Source organism: Bos javanicus, chromosome 27 (assembly GCF_032452875.1).
Source record: "Bos javanicus breed banteng chromosome 27, ARS-OSU_banteng_1.0, whole genome shotgun sequence".
NCBI classification, from domain to species: Eukaryota; Metazoa; Chordata; class Mammalia; order Artiodactyla; family Bovidae; genus Bos; species Bos javanicus.
In genome coordinates, this window is record NC_083894.1 from 8,685,959 (window position 1) to 8,706,155 (window position 20,197).

The 20,197-nt window shown below is 42.4% G+C and overlaps 1 protein-coding gene and 1 long non-coding RNA gene across 3 annotated transcripts in view; one reads left to right on the forward strand and one right to left on the reverse strand.

The window, feature by feature from the left end:
- The window catches only part of LOC133239844 (uncharacterized), a 27,977-nt gene extending 17,375 nt beyond the window's left edge, over window positions 1-10,602 (forward strand). For both annotated transcript variants that reach the window (XR_009733999.1, XR_009734000.1), the window contains exons 4-5: window positions 1,110-1,350; window positions 10,501-10,602. This is a non-coding gene — a long non-coding RNA (uncharacterized LOC133239844). The remainder of the gene's footprint in view (window positions 1-1,109; window positions 1,351-10,500) is intronic.
- AGA (aspartylglucosaminidase) lies at window positions 8,159-19,628 on the reverse strand. Its single transcript, XM_061404117.1, has 9 exons — window positions 19,381-19,628; window positions 15,833-15,986; window positions 14,818-14,930; window positions 13,791-13,903; window positions 12,220-12,334; window positions 11,509-11,584; window positions 10,596-10,703; window positions 9,750-9,883; window positions 8,159-8,408 (listed from the first exon to the last, which is right to left on the reverse strand). The coding sequence occupies exons 1-9, from the start codon at window positions 19,505-19,507 to the stop codon at window positions 8,308-8,310; spliced, it is 1,041 nt and encodes a 346-aa protein (XP_061260101.1). The 5' UTR covers window positions 19,508-19,628; the 3' UTR covers window positions 8,159-8,307.
- Between the last annotated feature and the right edge of the window lie 569 nt (window positions 19,629-20,197).

Here is a 20,197-nt window from a genome sequence, read left to right on the forward strand (position 1 = left end):
AAGGGCAGAATCTTGATCTGTTCTGACTCACCATCGCATGCCCCTGACCTAGCACAGTGCCTGGTAGATGGTTGGAGCTCAAGACATGTTCCATTCATCCTGTTTCCTGTGGGAATAAAACGCTGCCATTCGTATGCAGTAAGTGACAAAACATTTAGCAAGTTCAACGTTCATTTTCTCCAGTTGTTAGCTTCCTTTTGGATTTTAACTCTGATGGTATGTGGCTAAGAAATCAACTATTGCATTCAGATGTCTTCTTAAGTTTCCATTTGCAGAATCTTTCAACTTACATGACAGTTGCTTATCTATTGCTGTGTAAGAAATCCACGCAAAACTTAGCTGTTTAAAAACAGAAGTTAAACTTTTTCTGTAAAGGGTCATATAATAAATAATTTAGAAATCTCTGTTGCAATCACCCCACTCTGCCCTTGTAGTACAAAAGCAGCTATCGACAGCACACAAGTAGGGGAATGCATTTGTGCCCACATAAACTCTGTTGATGGACACTGACATCCCAACATTATAGAATTTTCTTGTGTCGAAAAACATTATTGTCATTTTAAGTTTCTTCCACCACTTAATAATGTAACATCCCTTCTTAGCTCACAGACCGTACAAAAACAGACAGTGGGCTAGATTTGGCCCAAGGGCCAACAGCAACATTTATATTATCTTTATCTGGGGAAGTGGAACCGTAGTCAGGAGCCAGGCTACAAGAATAAGGAGCTTTAGTTGGGGTCTTAAGAATTGCAGTTCTGGAGACACAAACTCAGGAAAAACCGAGAGAGGCTTCCAGGGAAGGGAAGAGTCAGGGGCTTATAAAGACAAAAGCCACAATATTGTTAAAGATGCCTGGCAAAAATCATGATTGACATGTCAGGAAGTACTTGTCCTTAGGGAATCAGCAGGCACTTTAGGGTAGGGGTCCGCTAAGTATCTTGAGTTCCTGGCAGATGTTCTAGATGCCTTCGTTAGGATAGTAAATGGTCAGAAGGCCAGATTCCCTCCAGGCTGAGAGGCATGAGTCATAGTCTCTCAGTGAGCTCCCAGCTCCATTCCAGAGAGCTCTCTAAGCAGTACTGACTCCTCTTCGATTTTTCCACTTGCAGAAGGAAAGAATTAAGACAGACCTCAGTGGGGTGATTCTCCTGCCCCTCTCAGTGTTGAGGAAAGCTGCTTGGCAGCACTTGGCTTTGGCTGTGCTGGCGTGGAGGATCTTAGCCTTATTCAGACACCTGGCACCTTGGTGGGAATGCCTGGGGAGAGCTGGGCTCAGCTGGGATCGTGACTGCAATCACTGAACTGGCTTCCAGAGAGCTTCAAGATGAGCCATATGCATCCTGGCGGAGGGTAAGCCATGTTCCATATGTAAAGCGAGTCAGGCTTTGAGAGGATGGATGACGCTTATCAGCAGGAACAGAGTAACATGGTGTCCACTTAGTTTCCTAAGAAAGCGCTTATGCTAATACACACTGTTGGGTTTTGTACAACTGTTTACTTTTCATCTGATCCTTTGCTATATTTCTCCATCCTTCGATTGCCTTTCCTTTTCAGTTCAAAACAAGCCTGCAGAGTCAATGCTGAAGCATAATCCTGTATTAATTTATGGGCTGTGGTGTGGCTCACCAGAAATGAAATGCTCTGGTCCCATGAAATCCTAATCACTCTCCCAGCCAGCAGGTGCCAGAGTTAAAGCATTTCCAGGGAAGTGAACAAGAACGTTTAATAAGACCAGGGCTGGGGACTGGTTGCATTTTAGTCAGGGAGAGGGAAGTGCTGAACCGCTGATCAAAGCTTAGCCGGGGGAGGCAACTCTGTTGGGCTTCAACTCAGTGGTAAAGGCAGTCACTTCAAATCCATGGTCAGTTCAATTCAATTTATGAGAGACTTACCCTGTTATTTCTGTATTGCATACCAAGCAGAGAGGATCTGAGCAGGCTTATGAAAAATCTCCCAGGTAAAAGAGAGAATATAAAAATTGTGCCCTGTGTGAGTACTTTCAACTACCCCTGACCCTTTGAGCCCTTCTCCCAAAGTAGATCAGAATCTCAGAAGAGGAGAAGGGCCTCTGGGGAGGCCTGTGTGTCTGGGGTGGATGGCTCCCATCCCAGCCCTGCAGAAGAGTTCTCTCTGATGCCAGAAGAGTGTGGGAAAGCCCTTCCTATTAACTGCTGACCGGGAGTAGCTCGAGCAAAAGCAGGTTTTAGGAAAACTCAACTTGGATGTGCTGGGATTAATGAACTTCCTGAATATACAAATGGCTATGGAAGGGTTTTCTAAAATCTAAGAACAGTGCGCAGAAGGACATCTTGAAATTCATTGCAAAGCCAAGATAAGGTATAATATGCCTTAAAGACGAATATAATTTAGTTTAGTTTTGATTGTCAATTATGCCAAGGCAAAACAACTTCTCAAAGCTGGTAAAAATTTTACATGCCTCCTAATAGCAAATGGAAGTTATACCCAATAGAATGTAAACCAAAAATAATAATCAAAAATTTGCTGATGTAGTATTAGATTCACCTTGGCAGGAACTATATCTTCTTAATGATGTTCAATGTATAGTGATGTTAGAATCAGCTTGTTTCCCTGAATTCATTCTTACGGTGTCAGGCAGAAAACTGCCCGTTTTAATTTTTAGTTTAATCTTGGTTTTGAATGTCAGTTTTATTTTAAAGGGATTTAAAAAGTGATGTGAATGAAATAGCTCATCTAATGTGTAAGTATGATAGCATAGAAAATTTAGAATTAAACTTAAACATTGACTGTAGTACCACTTTTAAGTTGATACAGTATTTAGAAATATTGATACATTTAATTGCAAATATAGTAATAGTCATCTTAGCCAGTCAGGCTTTGCAAAGATGTACACAGAAAAGCCTGTGAGACATTTGTGTATGTTGTAATATGAACAGGGAAAGGACTGGGAAGATGTTTACAAGGTTTGAGTAAGAAAGAAGGGAAGAAGGTGAGGGAAGATTTTGAACTGGGCCAATACATACTCAGACAATAATCCAACAGGGAGAGGAGGAAGAGATGGCGTCTATGTGGCAGGAGGTGTCTGTGTGTGTTTTGTTTATTCTTTCTCACTGGCTAATGAAATGATAATGAATTGTCTAGATCTGTAAGACGACAGAAGGAAACCCTTCAGGGGCTTTTGTGTTTGATGCCTTCTGTTGGTCTACCATGAAAGAATAGCTACAAGAATATTTAACAAGTGAAGTCCTCCAATCCCTTTCCTTCTTTCAACCAGTTTTGTCAGAATCATAACACAAATTATTCAGTTTTAGAAAGCAAAGCTGTTCAAGAATACAACTGCTAATGGAGCACTTGAAAGCCATCCTTGTTTTGACAAGCCTGGTTCAAATAGTATTTGTGGGCACAAGAGCATGGTTTGTTTTTATCTGCATCCAGACAACTTATCCCAGGAAAAGTTTTGTGCATGATTTTTTAAAAGAAATACCATCTAGAGTTTTGACAGTGTTCTCGGCTGATAATCCTTAACCAATTAAAGTGGACCCACCGGAGACCTTGTTCATAAAAGATTTACCAAAAAGTCACAGTGTAGTTGAATTCAAAATGAAGTGAAAAGATAAGTGAGCATTTCTGAATAATAACCTATTCAGTAAAAGACAAAACATATCACTTCAAAATACAATAGAACAGCATTTAAAAAGATATCTTGGGAGACATTTCTCTCCCCTAACAACTCTTTAGAATAAACAGATTTCTTCAGGGTTACTTTGAAAGACGGAAAGCACTTAATAGGTAATTGGGTCGACAGTCGCCCTGTTTTGAGACAACACTCCAAGGATCTGTACGTCTTGCCCCCAAGCAACAGCAACATTTTGATAATTTGAAAAACAGAAATGTTAGCTTGATTGTTTCTAGCCTAACTGACTCTAGTAGAGGAGGACTCCAGTTTATTTATTTCTGAGGGATACTGCATATCAAAGCTTGGAGTAACTCCATTTGCTGCCACTGGTAACTATTTAGTTCTTAGTATATGATGTTACTTTTGCAGGATTTGATCATTTATGTTTATTTTCTTCAGTTGGGGGCAGTGGCAGTAGGAGATGAGGTCTGTGACAGGAATTGAGATCCATAGAATCACAGGGTATTGGTGCTGCTGGAGAGAGTGGGCAAGGGCCAGGAATTAAACGATGTTCCATTTCTGTCGTATGCCAGACACTGTGGTAGGTGCGTCATAATTTATGAACAGCACATGTATTGACCGACATAATTTGACAGATGTGGAAAAAGACTCGTCAAGGAATTTCTCCAATAGATAATGCGGTGGCAGAAAAACAATTCCAGTTTTGCTGTTGTTGTTCAGTCGCATTTAGGGCTATCAAACGCCAGTGTTGTGTTCTTTCTGATTCACAAGGCTAACTCCTCCGGGAGGAAACTTGGCATCTTCTGGCTCAGCACTGCTAAATTCTAAATTGATATGAGTCATTGAAGGTCGTGAGAGAATGTGGATTCTGAATCAGTAGGCCTGGGGTGGGGGTCTGAGAACCTGCATTTTTAATTAGCTCCCAGACACTGCTGATGGCATTGGTTTGGCTTCCTGGTGAAAGGGTCTCCAATACAACACCGCTTTAACATCATTAGAATCATTGTCTGACATTGCTTTTATTCTGAACTCTGGTTTAATTTTTAATCAGCCTTTATTACAATAAATAGAACAAGAGAGCAAGACAAGTGACACTGGTTTTATTTGGGAATGCAAAGAAGCCTTTTGACGTTTAAGGTGTTTAAGGACTTTGCACAAGTTAGAAAGAAATGGAGACAGATTGCTAGCAATTGAAAGGAACTTTTTCCACATCTACTGTAATATCTGATTTTCTCATAGTATCATATGTTGCCATCCACATTCTAGAAACCAAATTTTAATTAAAGAGAATACATGAACAACCACATCTAATGAACAGCATAGAGAGGTCACAAATTTAAATCAGCTGACCAATGCTTTAGTGCACTGTCCAGGCACTAGAATTGTATGACTTCCTGTCCCTTTAACTCAGACGCCAATAGGTTGATAATGGCAGCTTTAACTTTCCCCATTATATCCAAGTTGAATGTGCCAGTGATTTTATCCTTCAAGTGGCTATGCTTTTTCAAATACTGAAATATGGCACTTCTTTACTGGCTGACCCTGGATTGTGTAAGAAAAGATTTATCTTACAGCACCTACGGGGCACAGGCAATTCGTAGATATGCAATTTTCATGGGCCTTGCCATCTTTTTAACTTCCTAAGGGTCAAATATACACACATAAATAGCACAATACTCAAGAAAACAAGCAAAAAATTTAAATGTCTTTTTAGAAGCACTTTTAAAGGTCTAGGAATCTTTTTTAAAAAGATCAATAAAATGACATAAATAGGTCTTAATCTGTTTTCATAATTAGCATCCAATTAAGATATGTCATCAGTTTTTATTCAAATGAAGTTAATTAAACTATTAAGATAGTGAGTTCAATTATGTCCTCAGGTCCAAATTCAGTCACCAAGTATCAGATATAATGATACTTTAATAAAAAGAACTTCTGCTTTTGAACTGTGGTGTTGGAGAGGACTCTTGAATTCCTTGGACTGCAAGGAGATCCAACCAGTCCATCCTAAAGGAAATCAGTCCTGAATATTCATTGGAAGGACTGATGCTGAAGCTGAATCTCCAATACTTTGGCCATCTGATGTGAAGAGCTGACTCATTTGAAAAGACCCTGATGCTGGGAAAGATTGAGGGCAGGAGGAGAAGGGGACGACAGAGGATGAGATGGTTGGATGGCATCACTGATTCAATTGACATGGGTTTGGGTGAACTCCGGGAACTGGTGATGGACAGGGAGGTCTGGCGTGCTGCGGTTCATGGGGTCGCAGAGCAGGACATGACTGAGCGACTAAACTGAAAAGGAACTTCAACAATTAAAAATTATGAGCTTTAAAAGTATGTTACAGTCTATGTATGGTATCTCAATTAAAAATGTCTTATGCTTATTATTTGTCTCTTGAAACCGAAAGGAATCATTTGACTGCTGGTATTAGAAATAGATGTTGGATGAAACTGGAGCCTATTATACAGAGTGAAGTAAGCCAGAAGGAAAAACATAAATACAGTATACTAATGCATATATATGGAATTTAGAAAGATGGTGACAATAACCCGGTGTACGAGACAGCAAAAGAGACACTGATGTATAGATCAGTCTTATGGACTCTGTGGGAGAGGGAGAGGGTGGGAAGATTTGGGAGAATGGCATTGAAACATGTAAAATATCATGTAAGAAACGAGTTGCCAGTCCAGGTTCGATGCACGATACTGGATGCTTGGGGCTGGTGCACTGGGACGACCCAGAGGGATGGTATGGGGAGGGAGGAGGGAGGAGGGTTCAGGATGGGGAACACATGTATATCTGTGGCGGATTCATTTTGATATTTGGCAAAACTAATACAATATTGTAAAGTTTAAAAATAAAATAAAATTAGGAAAAAAAAAAAGAAATAGATACCTTTTTATGTGCATATAGTATACATGTCAGAGAAGGCAATGACACCCCACTCCAGTACTCTTGTCTGGAAAATCCCATGGACGAAGGAGCCTGGCAGACTGCAGTCCATGGGGTCACGAAGAGTTGGACACGACTGAGCGACTTCACTTTCACTTTTCACTTTCATGCATTGGAGAAGGGAATGGCAACCCGCTCCAGTGTTCTTGCCTGGAGAATCCCAGGGATGGGGGAGCCTGGTGGGCTGCTGTCTATGGGGTCCCACAGAGTCGGACACGACTGAAGTGACTTAGCAGCAGTAGCCACAGCAGTGTACATGTACATGTCTAACAACTTCAGGTCAGAGTTCTACAAGAGTAAATCAGGATCAACCAATTTGCTAGGGAGCGACAGGCTGTGAAGATTTTCAAATTTATTTTTCTAGTGGTACATGGTTGCCTAACATTTAACGGACGGCAAACAAGAAACACAGGCATTTCACCTTGATATAAATAAATATACTCTGAGTTTCAATCTGGCTTCTTTCTCCCTGTTCCAAGGCCCAAAGTAGGAGATTTCAACAAATCATCACACCTTATGGGAACCCACAAAAGTTAAGATTTTCCCTGCTGCTCTGAGTGTGAGGCTGCAGGATTATTTCCTTACTGGTTTTCAGGCCTCCATCAGCAGCTGCTGAGTCCAGCTTTCAAGTTCCTCTTTGTGAAGACCGACTGGATAGGCCAGAGAGGGTGTCTGTGAGGAGGCACCCCAGTCATGATACGTGGTGAGGTCTGAGCACAGGTGACCTGAGAGCATTCTCAAAACTACAGCTTTCCAGCCCTAACTTACAAAGACCATGAAACATTAAGACGAGTATAGGAAAAAAACAGAGCAGATACCCTGTAGGTGGGGACAATATTGTACATACAGCTTTATTAATGACTCCTGATGTACAAGGTCATGAAGGCAGAGATGATAATGAGCACGTACAGTTCAGGATGGCTGTCCACAGACGGCTGACTGAGTGCTCAGGAAAGCAAGGCGGACAAGAGCCACTGACTCATTGCTAGCCTCTGGACAGGAGATTCATAAAACCACAGTACAGATTAAGTTCCCTAAATCAACTTGCAGAAGAAATTAACAATACTAAATACTTATAGCTAAAAGTCAAGAGATTTTTGTGGCTAACAAACCTTCACAGGTTGAGAGCTCCATTAGATGAAAAAGTCCAAGAAAATCAACACGGCTGCTCATGAGATGCCCACATTTTCTAATACATGCAAAACACAATGCACCTTTAATATTAACAGCATTCTTTCCTCTTCAGGCTAGAAGACCATATTATTTAAAATTGATAAGTCATTGACTTACTACTGTAAAGGTACTGAAATTCAGTTAGAGCATATCATGGTGGGACTCATCATTACTCTTCCTTTGGGTCTAAATATCTTGGCTACTCTACCCATTTAAGTATCCAAATACAGATTACGTTTTGTGCCTTTACTATATCACTATGGAAATAAATCCCCAAAGTAGAAATTTCTTGAAACACTGAGCAGAAATCCAGAGATCACTTAAAATTAAACATATACAAAATACACACATACATATTCATTTTCAGGGGATATATAAAGCTTAAGTAAAAACAAAAATTTTTTTTCACATATAGAAAGTGAAAATGCTGTTTCAGGATAAAATTTATTGTTGTGCTTATTTTACAGAGTTTAGAATACATGAGGCACATTATTCAATGACAGTGAGTAGCCTTTTCAGCTTCTGTCTCTTCTTTAAATATAGATGCTGACAGAAAAGCTGGATTAGATGCAGTCTACTTTTTCCTCAGTTGGCGCACTTTTTAGAGGATTATAAACCATGAACGGAAACTGAGTAAATGTTGAAAGTTTATTGCAAGCAGCACCTGGGGCCAGGAAGAGAGAAAGCTGTTTGGTTAAATGCAGAATGCACATGTTTACAACCGGTACAGACACTGCTTCGGACAGCGGCCACTGCGTACCTGCTGTCCAGGCAGGCCATAAAGTGTGCGTGTAGCACACATCAGCTGACAGCCCACGAGACCTCATCATAAAGGCTGATGTTTTGCTCCTATACATATGCGGTCATTGCTACCATTATTTTAAAGTTTTCATACCTACCCTTTTTGTAGCAGAAGAAAATTTTCAGGTACATTTCCTAGTCACTGGGCCATTCCCTGTATCCATCCATAATCCTCCCCTCCCCAGGCTCCCTGTTCGTTTCTACTCTTCTATGCCCGTGGGTGGGGAGGCTAATTTGTCAAGATGGTCTCTGTCAGACAGAGACAGTTCTTCCCCCGGCTCATACACCTGGAGGGCATTCTTTTAATGCCACTACTTTCAGCATAAGGAGCTGGTCAATTTTAAATTCATCTACAATTATATAATTATCATTTTTACATCCTGTTAAATGCAACTTTGAGCTTTCTAAGATTTATTTCCTAAGACGGAATCGATGAAACGGACTTATTGTAGACATAAAGCCTTTTCCCCCATAACTTATATTGACTTTTGCATTTTAGTACTTAAAAAAGCGTAAGGAATTCCTCCACCAAGTTTTCAAATACCGAACTGTGGGAAGTAAGAGATCAAAGCACAATAATAAGCAGTCTAACCTAATAAGTTGTATTGATCAGTAGGCCGTGTATCTTCCCCATCTGAAATCTCACTAATGAGGAGCGGCCGTGGTTGATCTTGAAGTGCTTTGAAACTGTGATAGGTTCACATGAAAAGTAAATGAAGCAAACGATATGCCTCAAATACACTGCAAAAATAATTCTGCCAACGCCTTTAGTTTACTAATTGGCAATACATTTTGTACCCGGGAACCCTGAGATCTAAATGACTGAGGCCTTTAAATAATGAATGGAAAAGAAGCAGGGAAGATCATTTATCCCTACCTACTTCTAACAAATAAAGGCATTTGACTAGATTAGCCCATCTCAGCATGCACTTGAGCTGAAGCTAAACTTTCCTTTGGACAGATGTCAAGGCTACAAAGCTAAAAACCAAAGACTGGATCCTAACCACTGCCAGTCAACCAAGGAGGGGTTCAGGTGCATTTGTAACCCTTTGGGGGTCTTGACACATCAGCAGTGAACAACTATCTACTCAGTATAGCCCCAGTTTCTGCTGCAGAGGAATAAAATTCCTCACAACATTTAAAAGTCTCTGTCCTCATCAACATTTGCAGGTCCACACAAATATGAATTTCAAATCAAACCCACCATAACTTCCGGTCACGTTAGCACATATCACAGCCCCAAAGAATTTGGGAAAATACTTCTGGATTCTTGAGATCACTTTTTCACATGCTGTGGTTGGATTTTCTCCTCTTCTCATATATTCTACAGCTTGATAGCTGATTTAAACAGAGGCAAAAATTTAGTATCACAGAATAAACAAACTCCAAAGTTTGGTTACTTGAGGTTCCACATGTAAAACTTACAAAATTGTCAAATTTAATACAGTGCAGATAGGTGAACAGAGGCCCCTAGCTTCTGTGGCAATATCAACAGAAAAGGAAGTAATCTTGATACCATTTCTGTCTTTTCAGCTCACCCTTTTCATTTCAGATAAGAAGTAATGTATTTGGCTTTGGCTGATTAACTGTTATTTAGTAATAACAGCCTAAAGTCAGGAAGTATAGAGTATAGTTTCTTTAAATAAGAATCAAGGCTACTGTCAATGGGGAGAAACAGTAGGCATGAAGAGAACACCTAACTGTAAGGGTTATCTTTTGGTCATTAACGGTATGTAGTGACTCCATTTTCTACTTCTGTTGTCAGTTTTCACATTTTCTTAGCGGCCTTACACTTTATTTAAATAGATCCTAAGTATGCTCATCTGTGTAGCGCAGTGAGCGGTATTATTCCATTTCAGAGGACTATGACTGCTTCATCTGAACGATTATGACTGTTAAAGTGATAGTGTGAAGAGCTGGTAGGCAGGGTTTCTAAAAAGTTCTGCCACATACAGGTTCGGGTCACGTGGCACAGACGATTATGTTCTATCCTGACACATGGCATTGCCACCCGACTCTCTGGAGTCCCAGATGGAGGAGGGGGACACACCTTGGGACGAAGCGCATCAGGATGTCCCCGTCGCCCGTGGCTGCCGCGGCTCCCACCATGTCGTCAGCGTAGGCCCCAGACCCAGGGATTGGTGAGTCTCCTATTCGGCTTTGGGAGGGCACAGCATGGTCATTCAGGGTGCAGAAAACTCTCTTAGATGTTTCTGCTTAGTCACTGACTATCATTTCAAGTAAATTCTTCATCAGAATACAGACAAGCAAGATTTTCCTTAGTTTTTCCACTTGGGTTTTCACAACCCTGCACTCCTTACACGGCGATCAGACAGCAGCCCGTCACACGCAGGGGGACGGGTTCACAGCCACCACCACCACCCTGCATTGTCTCACGCTGGATCGTCTCAACAGGTCCCAACTGCTTTTCCTCATCTACAATCTGTTCCTGCTTTCCAGCTCACATGCCAGCATTTCAGCAAGCTTTTCCTTGTGTTAATAATAAACCTTCCATGCTTTTCTGCTACTTTGAAATAAAAGTCCAGGAATCCTTAAAGACCGCCTCAAGTCCGGCTCTGGTCTTCCTTCCCTGCCCTTGATAGATGTGCAGTTCTGCTCTGGCCATCCTGAGCCCTGAACCCAGGCGTGCACTGCTTCGGGTTGGCTCCAGACGTGGCTTGGACATCGCCGTTCCCTGGCTCAGGCTCAGGGTTAGTGCCTGGCCTCTCTCTCTGGTCTCCCTGACTATCCCGGCCTAATCTGATCACCCCTGAACTCTGCAGCCCTGGCTGAGACCCCTTCTCCTTTGCACTTAGCAGCTACTCATGTATCTTCTTTCACAGTGAACTCAGCTATGAGGGCAGGGCTGTGCTCTTAAGGCTCTTCATCCCCCAAGGCACCTAGGACATATTGGCTGACAATCAATACATATTTTAGAGATCTGTTCTTTTAGAAACACTAACCCAGGTATTTTGAATTTTATACCATTTGTAGATGTACCAGCAGCAATATTTCCTGTCTTATGGATGACGACCATGCCTAGAAATTTAAAAAAGAATATATCATTGTAGGTATCAACTCTACAGTGTACCTCAAATAAAACCAAATAATTGAGCAATTGGCAATATAAACATCCTCTTCCATTAATTTCAGGTAGAAGACAATAGGAATCTTGGGGATTCCGAAATTACATCAGTGGTATATAATCTGTGTGTTTTAATGACCTGGTTTCATGGCATCATTTTGTAGGCATCCCATTTCCTCACTTCAGACTGCTCACTTTTCAGTGCCTCTTCAACGATTATGCCAAAGAGAATCACTGCTGGACACTAATGGAAACTTCCAACATTACCGGAAATGACTGGAGAGATCATTTGAATGTGGCAAACAAAAAATAATTAAAGAACTAAATATCAAACAAAGATTTAAAAATCATCAAGTGAATGATCATCAGATTTTTGTATAAGGTAACTGACCAAAATGTATACATATAAAAAGAATGAAAAGAATGTGTGTGTATGCATATGTGTATACGTATGTTTTTTTTCCCTTAATTGGCAGTTAATCAAAATCACCTTCTGGTTCATGAATAAGAATAAAGAAATTTAAAACTACAAGGAAGAAATTAAAAATGGCTGACTATAACCATAAAAACTGTAGAGAAGACAAATTACCAATAGTATCATGACCGTAACTCTGTGCTGTATCTTCGTAGGTGATACCATCTCGTTTTAAGACAGTAGGTGGTTTGTAGGGTCCACAGTATTTTGAAGAATCTGGTATAACATTCTGTAAATAATATTTAAGTTTTAATTTTTTAGAAGGGGTGATTTTAGAAATCAGCAAGTCGTTATGTACAATCACTAAACATCAGCAAGAAACCAAAAGGACATCTGGTAACTGAAAGGTAAGAATTAAAAGCCAAAGGTTACCTAAGTCTTATGTGAACAGATGGATATAATTTTGCTAAATATGTAGTCAAATCTCAGAATTACCCAATATGGACTAGACAGCTATAATATCTGGAAGAGATCCCCACTTTTTCTCTGTATATGCCAAAATGTCTCAGCACAATGGCAAATATAAAGATACTCATTTTTAGATTAGACATGATTTTTAAGATTAGATTTTCTTTTTTTTTGGATTCCTTAAAGAAATCAGATATACAACCTGATTTTTTCAATTTTAGAATCTGTTCCCTGGCCAAGAAGACTTATGCTGAGATTTAAAGCAAAATCTATTTTAAAACCTTCCAATTTTCAAAGCTAGGTTCATGTGAGCATATTCTAAGTTGTACTCTCAGATTCTTTTATGAATCTTAGAGGCTCAAGAAAATAATCCAAATTCATAAATTCAGCTTGTGGACCTGGATTAGTATTAAAGCAAGAAGCCTACAACTCGTGTCTTATCCGTTTGTGCACAGGGTGCCTCCCATGACCTGGTGTCAAGCAGCGGTCTCTTTCAAGAGACTCCCTGGTTACTCAAAGGTAATTAGAATTTGGTGAAGAAATGGACGAGAGATCAAGGTACTCTAAAGGATTCTGCTGGGAAAGAAAAACCGATTTAGGCTAAAGTCCTGGTGGCTCAGACCATAAAGAATCCACCTGCAAAGCAGGAGACCCAGGTTCAATCACTAGGTCGGGAAGATCCCGTACAGAAGGGAATGGCTACCCACTCCAGTAATTCTGCCTGGAGAACTGCATGGACGAGGAGCCCGGCGGGCTACAATATCGCCATGGGGTCACTAGCAGTCGGACACGACTGAGGATTAACACTTTCTTTGCTTTCCCATTGATTTACAGACAAATTATCTTTCTAGTAACAGACACCTAATAGTATAAATCTTCAAGGTGAATAAGGGTAAAATATAGAGTACACTGCACATAGATAAACTGTTAAGAAATACTTTAGATTAATGGTTTCCAAACTTTGGGTTTTTAACACATGGAAACTTTTGCTACAAAGGAACAGAGAGCAGTTGCAGTGAGGCAGCCCCTTACCCCACAGCAGAAACCTTTTAAGTCCGAAGCCACTGCCAGGGGCCAGGAGCTCCCCAACGGGGATGTGGATCGGATGCAGCTAGGGAGCTTTCGAGACCACCTGTGCCCAGAGCTGGCTTCAATTGCTGGTTCCAACGAGCAACCAGGGGTGTTAACTCACGCTGCAGGCAACAGGTAGATGACCGAAAGCAGAAGGACTGTCACTCAATATTTTCAAATAACTTAAAAAAATCATGCATACATACTTTCCAGTAATTTGGTTGGCAATTTCGAGCACGCCAGTCTGAATGAAGAGCCTGAGAAACGTTGGTGGATAAATCCTCATTGATAAAGCCCATGCTTTCGGCAAACTTAGTGGCTGGAGATTGGGAACAAAAATGTACATGAGTTAAGTGTCTTCTTTTAAATAAAATGTATGCACAGGAAGTGCTGTGGGTCAGCTGTCTCCTTCATGGAGCACAAGGAGGGGGAAACACAGACGGTCCAGGGAGTATTCAGACTCAAGGAGTGCTGTGGGCATTGGTTTCCAGGTCTCCACTTCCCTATGACCTTCCTGACGCTCATCTACTGACACCCTGGTGATGTGTGTGAGGACAGTTCTCCTTTCCCTCCAGATCTTGCTCCTTCTGCTTTACAAAAGGAAAGGGACACCCTGCAACCACAGTGACTCTGTGGCTCTAACTGGGGTGCAGGGCCTGGCATGTAAAGAAATGCTGAGACACCCAACAAAGGCACCGCTGATTCCACGAAAGAGTAACGGCTCCTGGCTTTGTCGGGTAGCTTTCCATTCTGAACATCAACAAAACTGAAGGATGCCTCCTGGAGTTGTTCACTACATCATTAAACGATGTAGCAAATGTGATTTTTGACTATAGATGGCGGTATGATTTTTAGTATATACCTAGGAAGGTGTTCAAGGATGTAGCACTGTGGTAGCAAAACTCCTTCTGTTCCCACCCTCTGTCATCATATGTCTCTCAGGTCTCATATCCATAAAACTGTAACACAAGACAGGAAATGATGCTGAATCCTTGTTCCCCTCCAGTAATTACTCATTTACTGATAATAAACTGATTCCTAAAATACCCTCCATTAAAGATAAAGAAAGTATGATTTAGAAGTTAAGGAACTTATCCAAAGTTAAACATGTTATGTGAAACAGCTGGACGTTGAACTTAGGTCTGCTTTTATGCACTATTTTATACTGAGCCCTTTTTTCAGAGTGAAGACTAGAGCCAAAAGACACCGTAACAGAGCACAGTTGAAACACACCTGCCTCTCCTGCCAACAGCGTGTGTGTCGTGTGTTCCAGGACTTTGCGCGCCACGCCAATGGCGTTTTTAATTCGTCTAAGGTCTCCGACTGCTCCCACGTTCATGGTAGTGCTGCCAGAAACAAGCGCGGTAAAATTCATTCAGGTATTTCTATATGTTCACAAGTTTTTTACTTCAACCTATAGTGTTTTGTAGGATTAAACTCCACCGTCTTACCATAGAAGCGACAACACATTCACAAAGTTCATACAAATTCCCACATTCAGACATTTAAGGGGAAAAAACCCAGAAAATCAATTAGCCATATACTCCCAAAGCACTGGCCTTCTCAGTTGCCCACCGCTCTGGCTTTTGAAAGGGCCTTTAAGGCTTCAGGTCAGGGAAACCAAAGGGTTCGTGGCTGGCAGGTAAACAATGGTTTCCCAGGTACACGTTTTTGTACTTTAAGGTTCTCTCTATTCTAAGGAGACCTACCTACCTCCATGCGATATTTCTATTATGATAACGACTTTTCCTTTCAAAAAATTTTTAAATTAAGGTGTAGTTAATTTACAATGTTGTGTAGTTTCAAGTGTACAGCAAAGTGATTTGGCTTCTTTTCCATTATAGGTTATTACAAGATACTGAGTACAGGTTATATCAAAATATATCAAAACTTATACATTGTGGGGGGGAGGGATAAATTGGGAGATTGAGACTGACAAATATACACTACTACATATAAAATAAAGAGCAAGGACCTACTGTATAGCACAGGGAACTCTACTGGATAGTCAGCAATGGCCTAAATGGGGAAAGAATACAGAGGAATATGTGTAGCTGATTCGCTTTGCGGCACATCTACTAACACTACACTGCACATCAACTACACTCCAATAAAAAAAATTTAAAAAAGAATAAACACCGTATATATTTGTGCATCTTGCTCTGGGTATAAGACTAACTGCAAATGTAGCTCAACCTGCAGCAAAGCCGCAGAGAGAAACACGGCTCTGCGCGCAGGGCGCCCCTACCCGTCCATGATCATGGCGTCCAGCGTGGTCTCCCCCGACTCGTCCGGGCTGCCCCCGAAGCCCACGCTGCCGTCACACTGCTGCTGCTCGCAGGTCGCGCAGCCACTCTCAACCGCGTCCAGGGCCGAACCTCCGGCCGCCAACGTCTTCCACGCTGGGAATCAAATCCCAACAGTGCTCGTGAAGATAGTGATTTCCTTTTCCGTGCCAAAGGCAACAGACCAAACACGGCACGGAAACGCCTATTTTAAAAACTGTTTGCACATTTACTCCAGTTAAGTTGAAATTTTCATTTATCAAGTGCTGCGAAGAAGTCAGAATGATACAGACAGAATTATATAAGACAGCTACTTACCATGAAGAATCCAAAGCCTTCAGCGATTGACGCAAAGTGAAAAAGTACCCATTTCTACTACGAGTGTGAAGAATGAATACTTCTGTAATTCTGGGCCGTGTGACCCTGAGCTAATAACAACCTCTCCAGATCTGTTTCTTGCTATTTAAAATGGAGATACTAATCACACAGTAACTGAATTAATCCACCTGAGCACACATTGGAATTATCTGCTGTTATGGTACTGTTATGGACACTTGCTGTGATAGAGGCTACTTCAGTAGGTATATTTTTATTTAAAGTATTAGATATATTTAAATGATTATGTAGAAAAAATCTTATGATGCTATATCATTAATTTTCAATTTGCCTTTTAGTAGCTTCAGTTGTAAGTTTTAAAACGGAAGGAGAGAAATACCATACTAAATACTTATTTTGGCTCCAGTGGCCATGCTTTTAACACTAAACTATGTTCTCCAGAGCCCCATACATGGAAAAGGGGAGGAAGAAAAAAGGTCTGCAGTAGTCAATTTCTTTATTAATAAAAACAGAATTCCTTGACGGGTTGGTGCTACTATTTGTAAATAATTTAAGTATTACTACTGAAAGAACAGGCTTCAAAGTACATTTAGAGAAGTTTCCCCCTTGAATTCAGGCAACATAAAGAACTGTCTCCTGCCTGGGGCCCTGAACTTTCTTTTCTGTCTCCTTGTTGCTGGCAATTTCTTGCAACCTGTTTACGCATTCTCTGAATCATACGCACTGCCTGTAACATACAAACTTAAGGCCATCAAATGCTAAAGCCAGTTCAGCACCAGAAAATTCTATTAGTAGCCTCAAATGGGGGAGAGGAGGAGTAGAAGAAACTCCTGGGGCAGTACGAGTTGAAATGACTGGAACACAGTAAGAAAATGACAGAACCATGATATGTACAGGATGTTACCAAAGCACATAAGACAGGCACCTGACTCAGACTGGGTCTGAGGGTGCTAAATGAGGGAAAGCTTCCTAGAGGAGGTGATAGTTTAGTCAGTCTCAGTCCCAGCTGGCTGCAAATCAACATTACTTAAGCAGCTTGGAAAAAAAAAAGTTTTGGTTCAAGCAGTGGAATGAACACCTCAGGAGTGGGGCCCAGGCACATGTATCTTTTGAGAAGTTCTGAAGCAACTGCACTCATCTTACACGCTAGTAAAGTAATGCTCAAAATTCTCCAAGCCAGGCTTCCGCAATACGTGAACCGTGAACTTCCAGATGTTCAAGCTGGTTTTAGAAAAGGCAGAGGAACTGGAGATCAAATTGCCAACATCCGCTGGATCATCAAAAAGCAAGAGAGTTCCAGAAAAACATCTATTTCTGCTTTATTGACTGTGCCAAAGACTTTGACTGTGTGGATCACAATAAACTGTGGAAAATTCTTCAAGAGATGGGAATAACAGACCACCTGACCTGCCTCTTGAGAAACCTGTATGCAGGTCAGGAAGCAACAGTTAGAACTGGACATGGAACAACAGACTGATTCCAAATAGGAAAAGGAATACGTCAAGGCTGTATACTGTCACCCTGCTTATTTAACTTATATGCAGAGTACATCAAGAGAAACGCTGGACTGGAAGAAACACAAGCTGAAATCAAGATTGCCAGGAGAAATATCAATAACCTCAGATATGCAGATGACACCACCCTTATGGCAGAAAGTGAAGAGGAACTAAAGAGCCTCTTGATGAAAGGTGAGAGTGAAAAAGTTGGCTTAAAGCTCAACATTCAGAAAACGAAGATCATGGCATCTGGTCCCATCAGTACAGTTCAGTTCAGTCGCTCAGTTGTGTCCGACTCTTTGCGACCCCATGAATCGAAGCACGCCAGGCCTCCCTGTTCGTCACCAACTCCCGGAGTTCACTCAGACTCACCTTCGTCAAGTCAGTGATGCCATCCAGCCATCTCATCCTCTGTCGTCCCCTTCTCCTCCTGCCCCCAATCCCTCCCAGCATCAGAGTCTTTTCCAATGAGTCAACTCTTCACATAAGGTAGCCAAAGTACCATCACTTCATGGCAAATAGATGGGGAAACACTAGAAACAGTGAGAGACTTTATTCTTCTGGGCTCCAAAATCACTGCAGATGGTGATTGCAGCCATGAAATTAAAAGATGCTTACTCCTTGGAAGAAAAGTTATGACCAACCTAGACAGCATATTCAAAAGCAGAGACATTACTTTGCCAACAAAGGTTCATCTAGTTAAGGCTATAGTTTCTCCAGTGGTCATGTGTGGATATGAGTGTTGGACTGTGAAGAAAGCTGAGTGCCGAAGACTTGATGGTTTTGAACTGTGCTGTTGGAGAAGACTCTTGAGAGTCCCTTGGACTGCAAGGAGATCCAACCAGTCCATCCTAAAGGAGACCAGTCTTGGGTGTTCATTGGAAGGACTGATGCTGAAGCTGGAACTCCAATACTTTGGCCACCTGATGCGAAGAGCTGACTCCTTTGAAAAGACCCTGATGCTGGGAAAGATTGAAGGCAGGAGGAGAAACGGACGACAGAGGATGAGATGGTTGGATGGCATCACCAACTCGATGGACATGGGTTTGGGTGAACTCCAGGAGTTGGTGATGGGCAGGGAGGCCTGGTGTGCTGCGGTTCATGGGGTCGCAAAGAGTCGGACACGACTGAGCGACTGAACTGAACTGAGGATGATGATAATACAATGTATAACCAAGACTGGAACCCCATATTTCTAGTGACAAATACGGCATGTCAGCATGTAGCTCAGAAAGTAAAGGTGAATAGACGATGCTTTATTTGGGAACTTGGTCGTTTGCCAAGCCTAAGTAGAGAGTTACTGCAGATAGGTCAGGGGTTAGAAAGCAGAGGTGCTGAGGCCGACAAGAGACACAAGCCCAGAAAATACAATAAAAAGCAAAAGAAGGTGCAGGGGCCCCTGGAAGTCTGAGCAGAGCCCGCAAGTGCCGTACGTCAGGGTGGAAAATAGTGACCGGAGTCCGAATAAAAGTCACCCCGCCGCTGATGACCTAAAATGCAGCTGTGGCGGGGAGGAGGGTGCGGCGCAGGAGACGCTGCGGCGCGGGGGTGCAGGAGAGCCCCGAGGGGCGGTTGCGGAAGGTAGGCCGGCTCCCGGCTTCCGGCCCCCGGCCCGGGCCCAGCGGCGGCCCGCCCGCCCCGCGAGCTCGCGCAGCGCAGCCCCCGGCTCGGCCCCGCACCTGCCACGGTTGCATTCCTGAAAGGCCAAGTGTTGAGGACCAAGGGCAGCTGGCCGAAGCTGCGCGCCGGGGCTGGGCCGAGCAGCAACAGCAGCAACGGCAGGAGGAGGCCCGGCTTCCACGCCATAGCTGCGCGCCCAGACCGCCGCCGGAGGTCACAGCCGCCGCGGACCCGCGACCCGTGAACCCGGAACTCGCGGTCCCGGCGCCCCGCCCATCGCCCCGCCCCGCCCAGTCCCTTGGGGCGAGGCCCAGATCCTCAATTCTCGCGAGACGCGGTTTCTGCGGCCCCTTGAAGTCTTCAGGTCGTCACGGTGTTGTCTATTTTTCTTTTTGTAAACTATTCAACCAAAAGTTAGTACGAAATTGTTCGGCTTTGGCTTACGCGATCCTGGGAACTTTTAAATTTGATTTCGTTAGTCGAAGTTGGTCAATTTGTGAAATTTACAGTGTGCTCCGTGCGGTTCCTTGACGCAGATACGGGGATGGTTATTGAGTGTTAGGTGAGCCGTGCTCGCCTATAAACCAGGTTTATATTAGACTTCTCCCACTCTACCTGCAGTCGTCTCTCCGCTGCAGTTTTTGTAGGACGTCCTCTGGTTATAAATCCCTGAGCTGAAAGAAATGGGAGAAACTGGAGAAGGGGAATCTAACAACTGTCTACACAGCTCGCTGAGGTGTGCTTTGTCGTACCTCTAGGGCGAGAAGCTACCTCCATTCATTTCTGAGTGTGTTTTACTTGTGCCTGGCAACATTAAGTGCTTAATACATGTTTGAATACAAGCAGAATGGAGACTTTACCTTGTTGAAAGATGAA

What these genes read in the sequence shown, in the direction of transcription:
- AGA (XM_061404117.1), bottom strand. Translation starts at nt 19,507, where the DNA reads ATGGCGTGGAAGCCGGGCCTCCTCCTGCCGTTGCTGCTGTTGCTGCTC. An exon ending in CAGGAATGCAACCGTGGCAG is followed by an intron (nt 15,987 to 19,380) that starts GTGCGGGGCCGA and finishes TTTGATTCCCAG; the next exon opens with CGTGGAAGACGTTGGCGGCC. An exon ending in TTACGGTCATGATACTATTG is followed by an intron (nt 11,585 to 12,219) that starts GTAATTTGTCTT and finishes TTAAATTTCTAG; the next exon opens with GCATGGTCGTCATCCATAAG.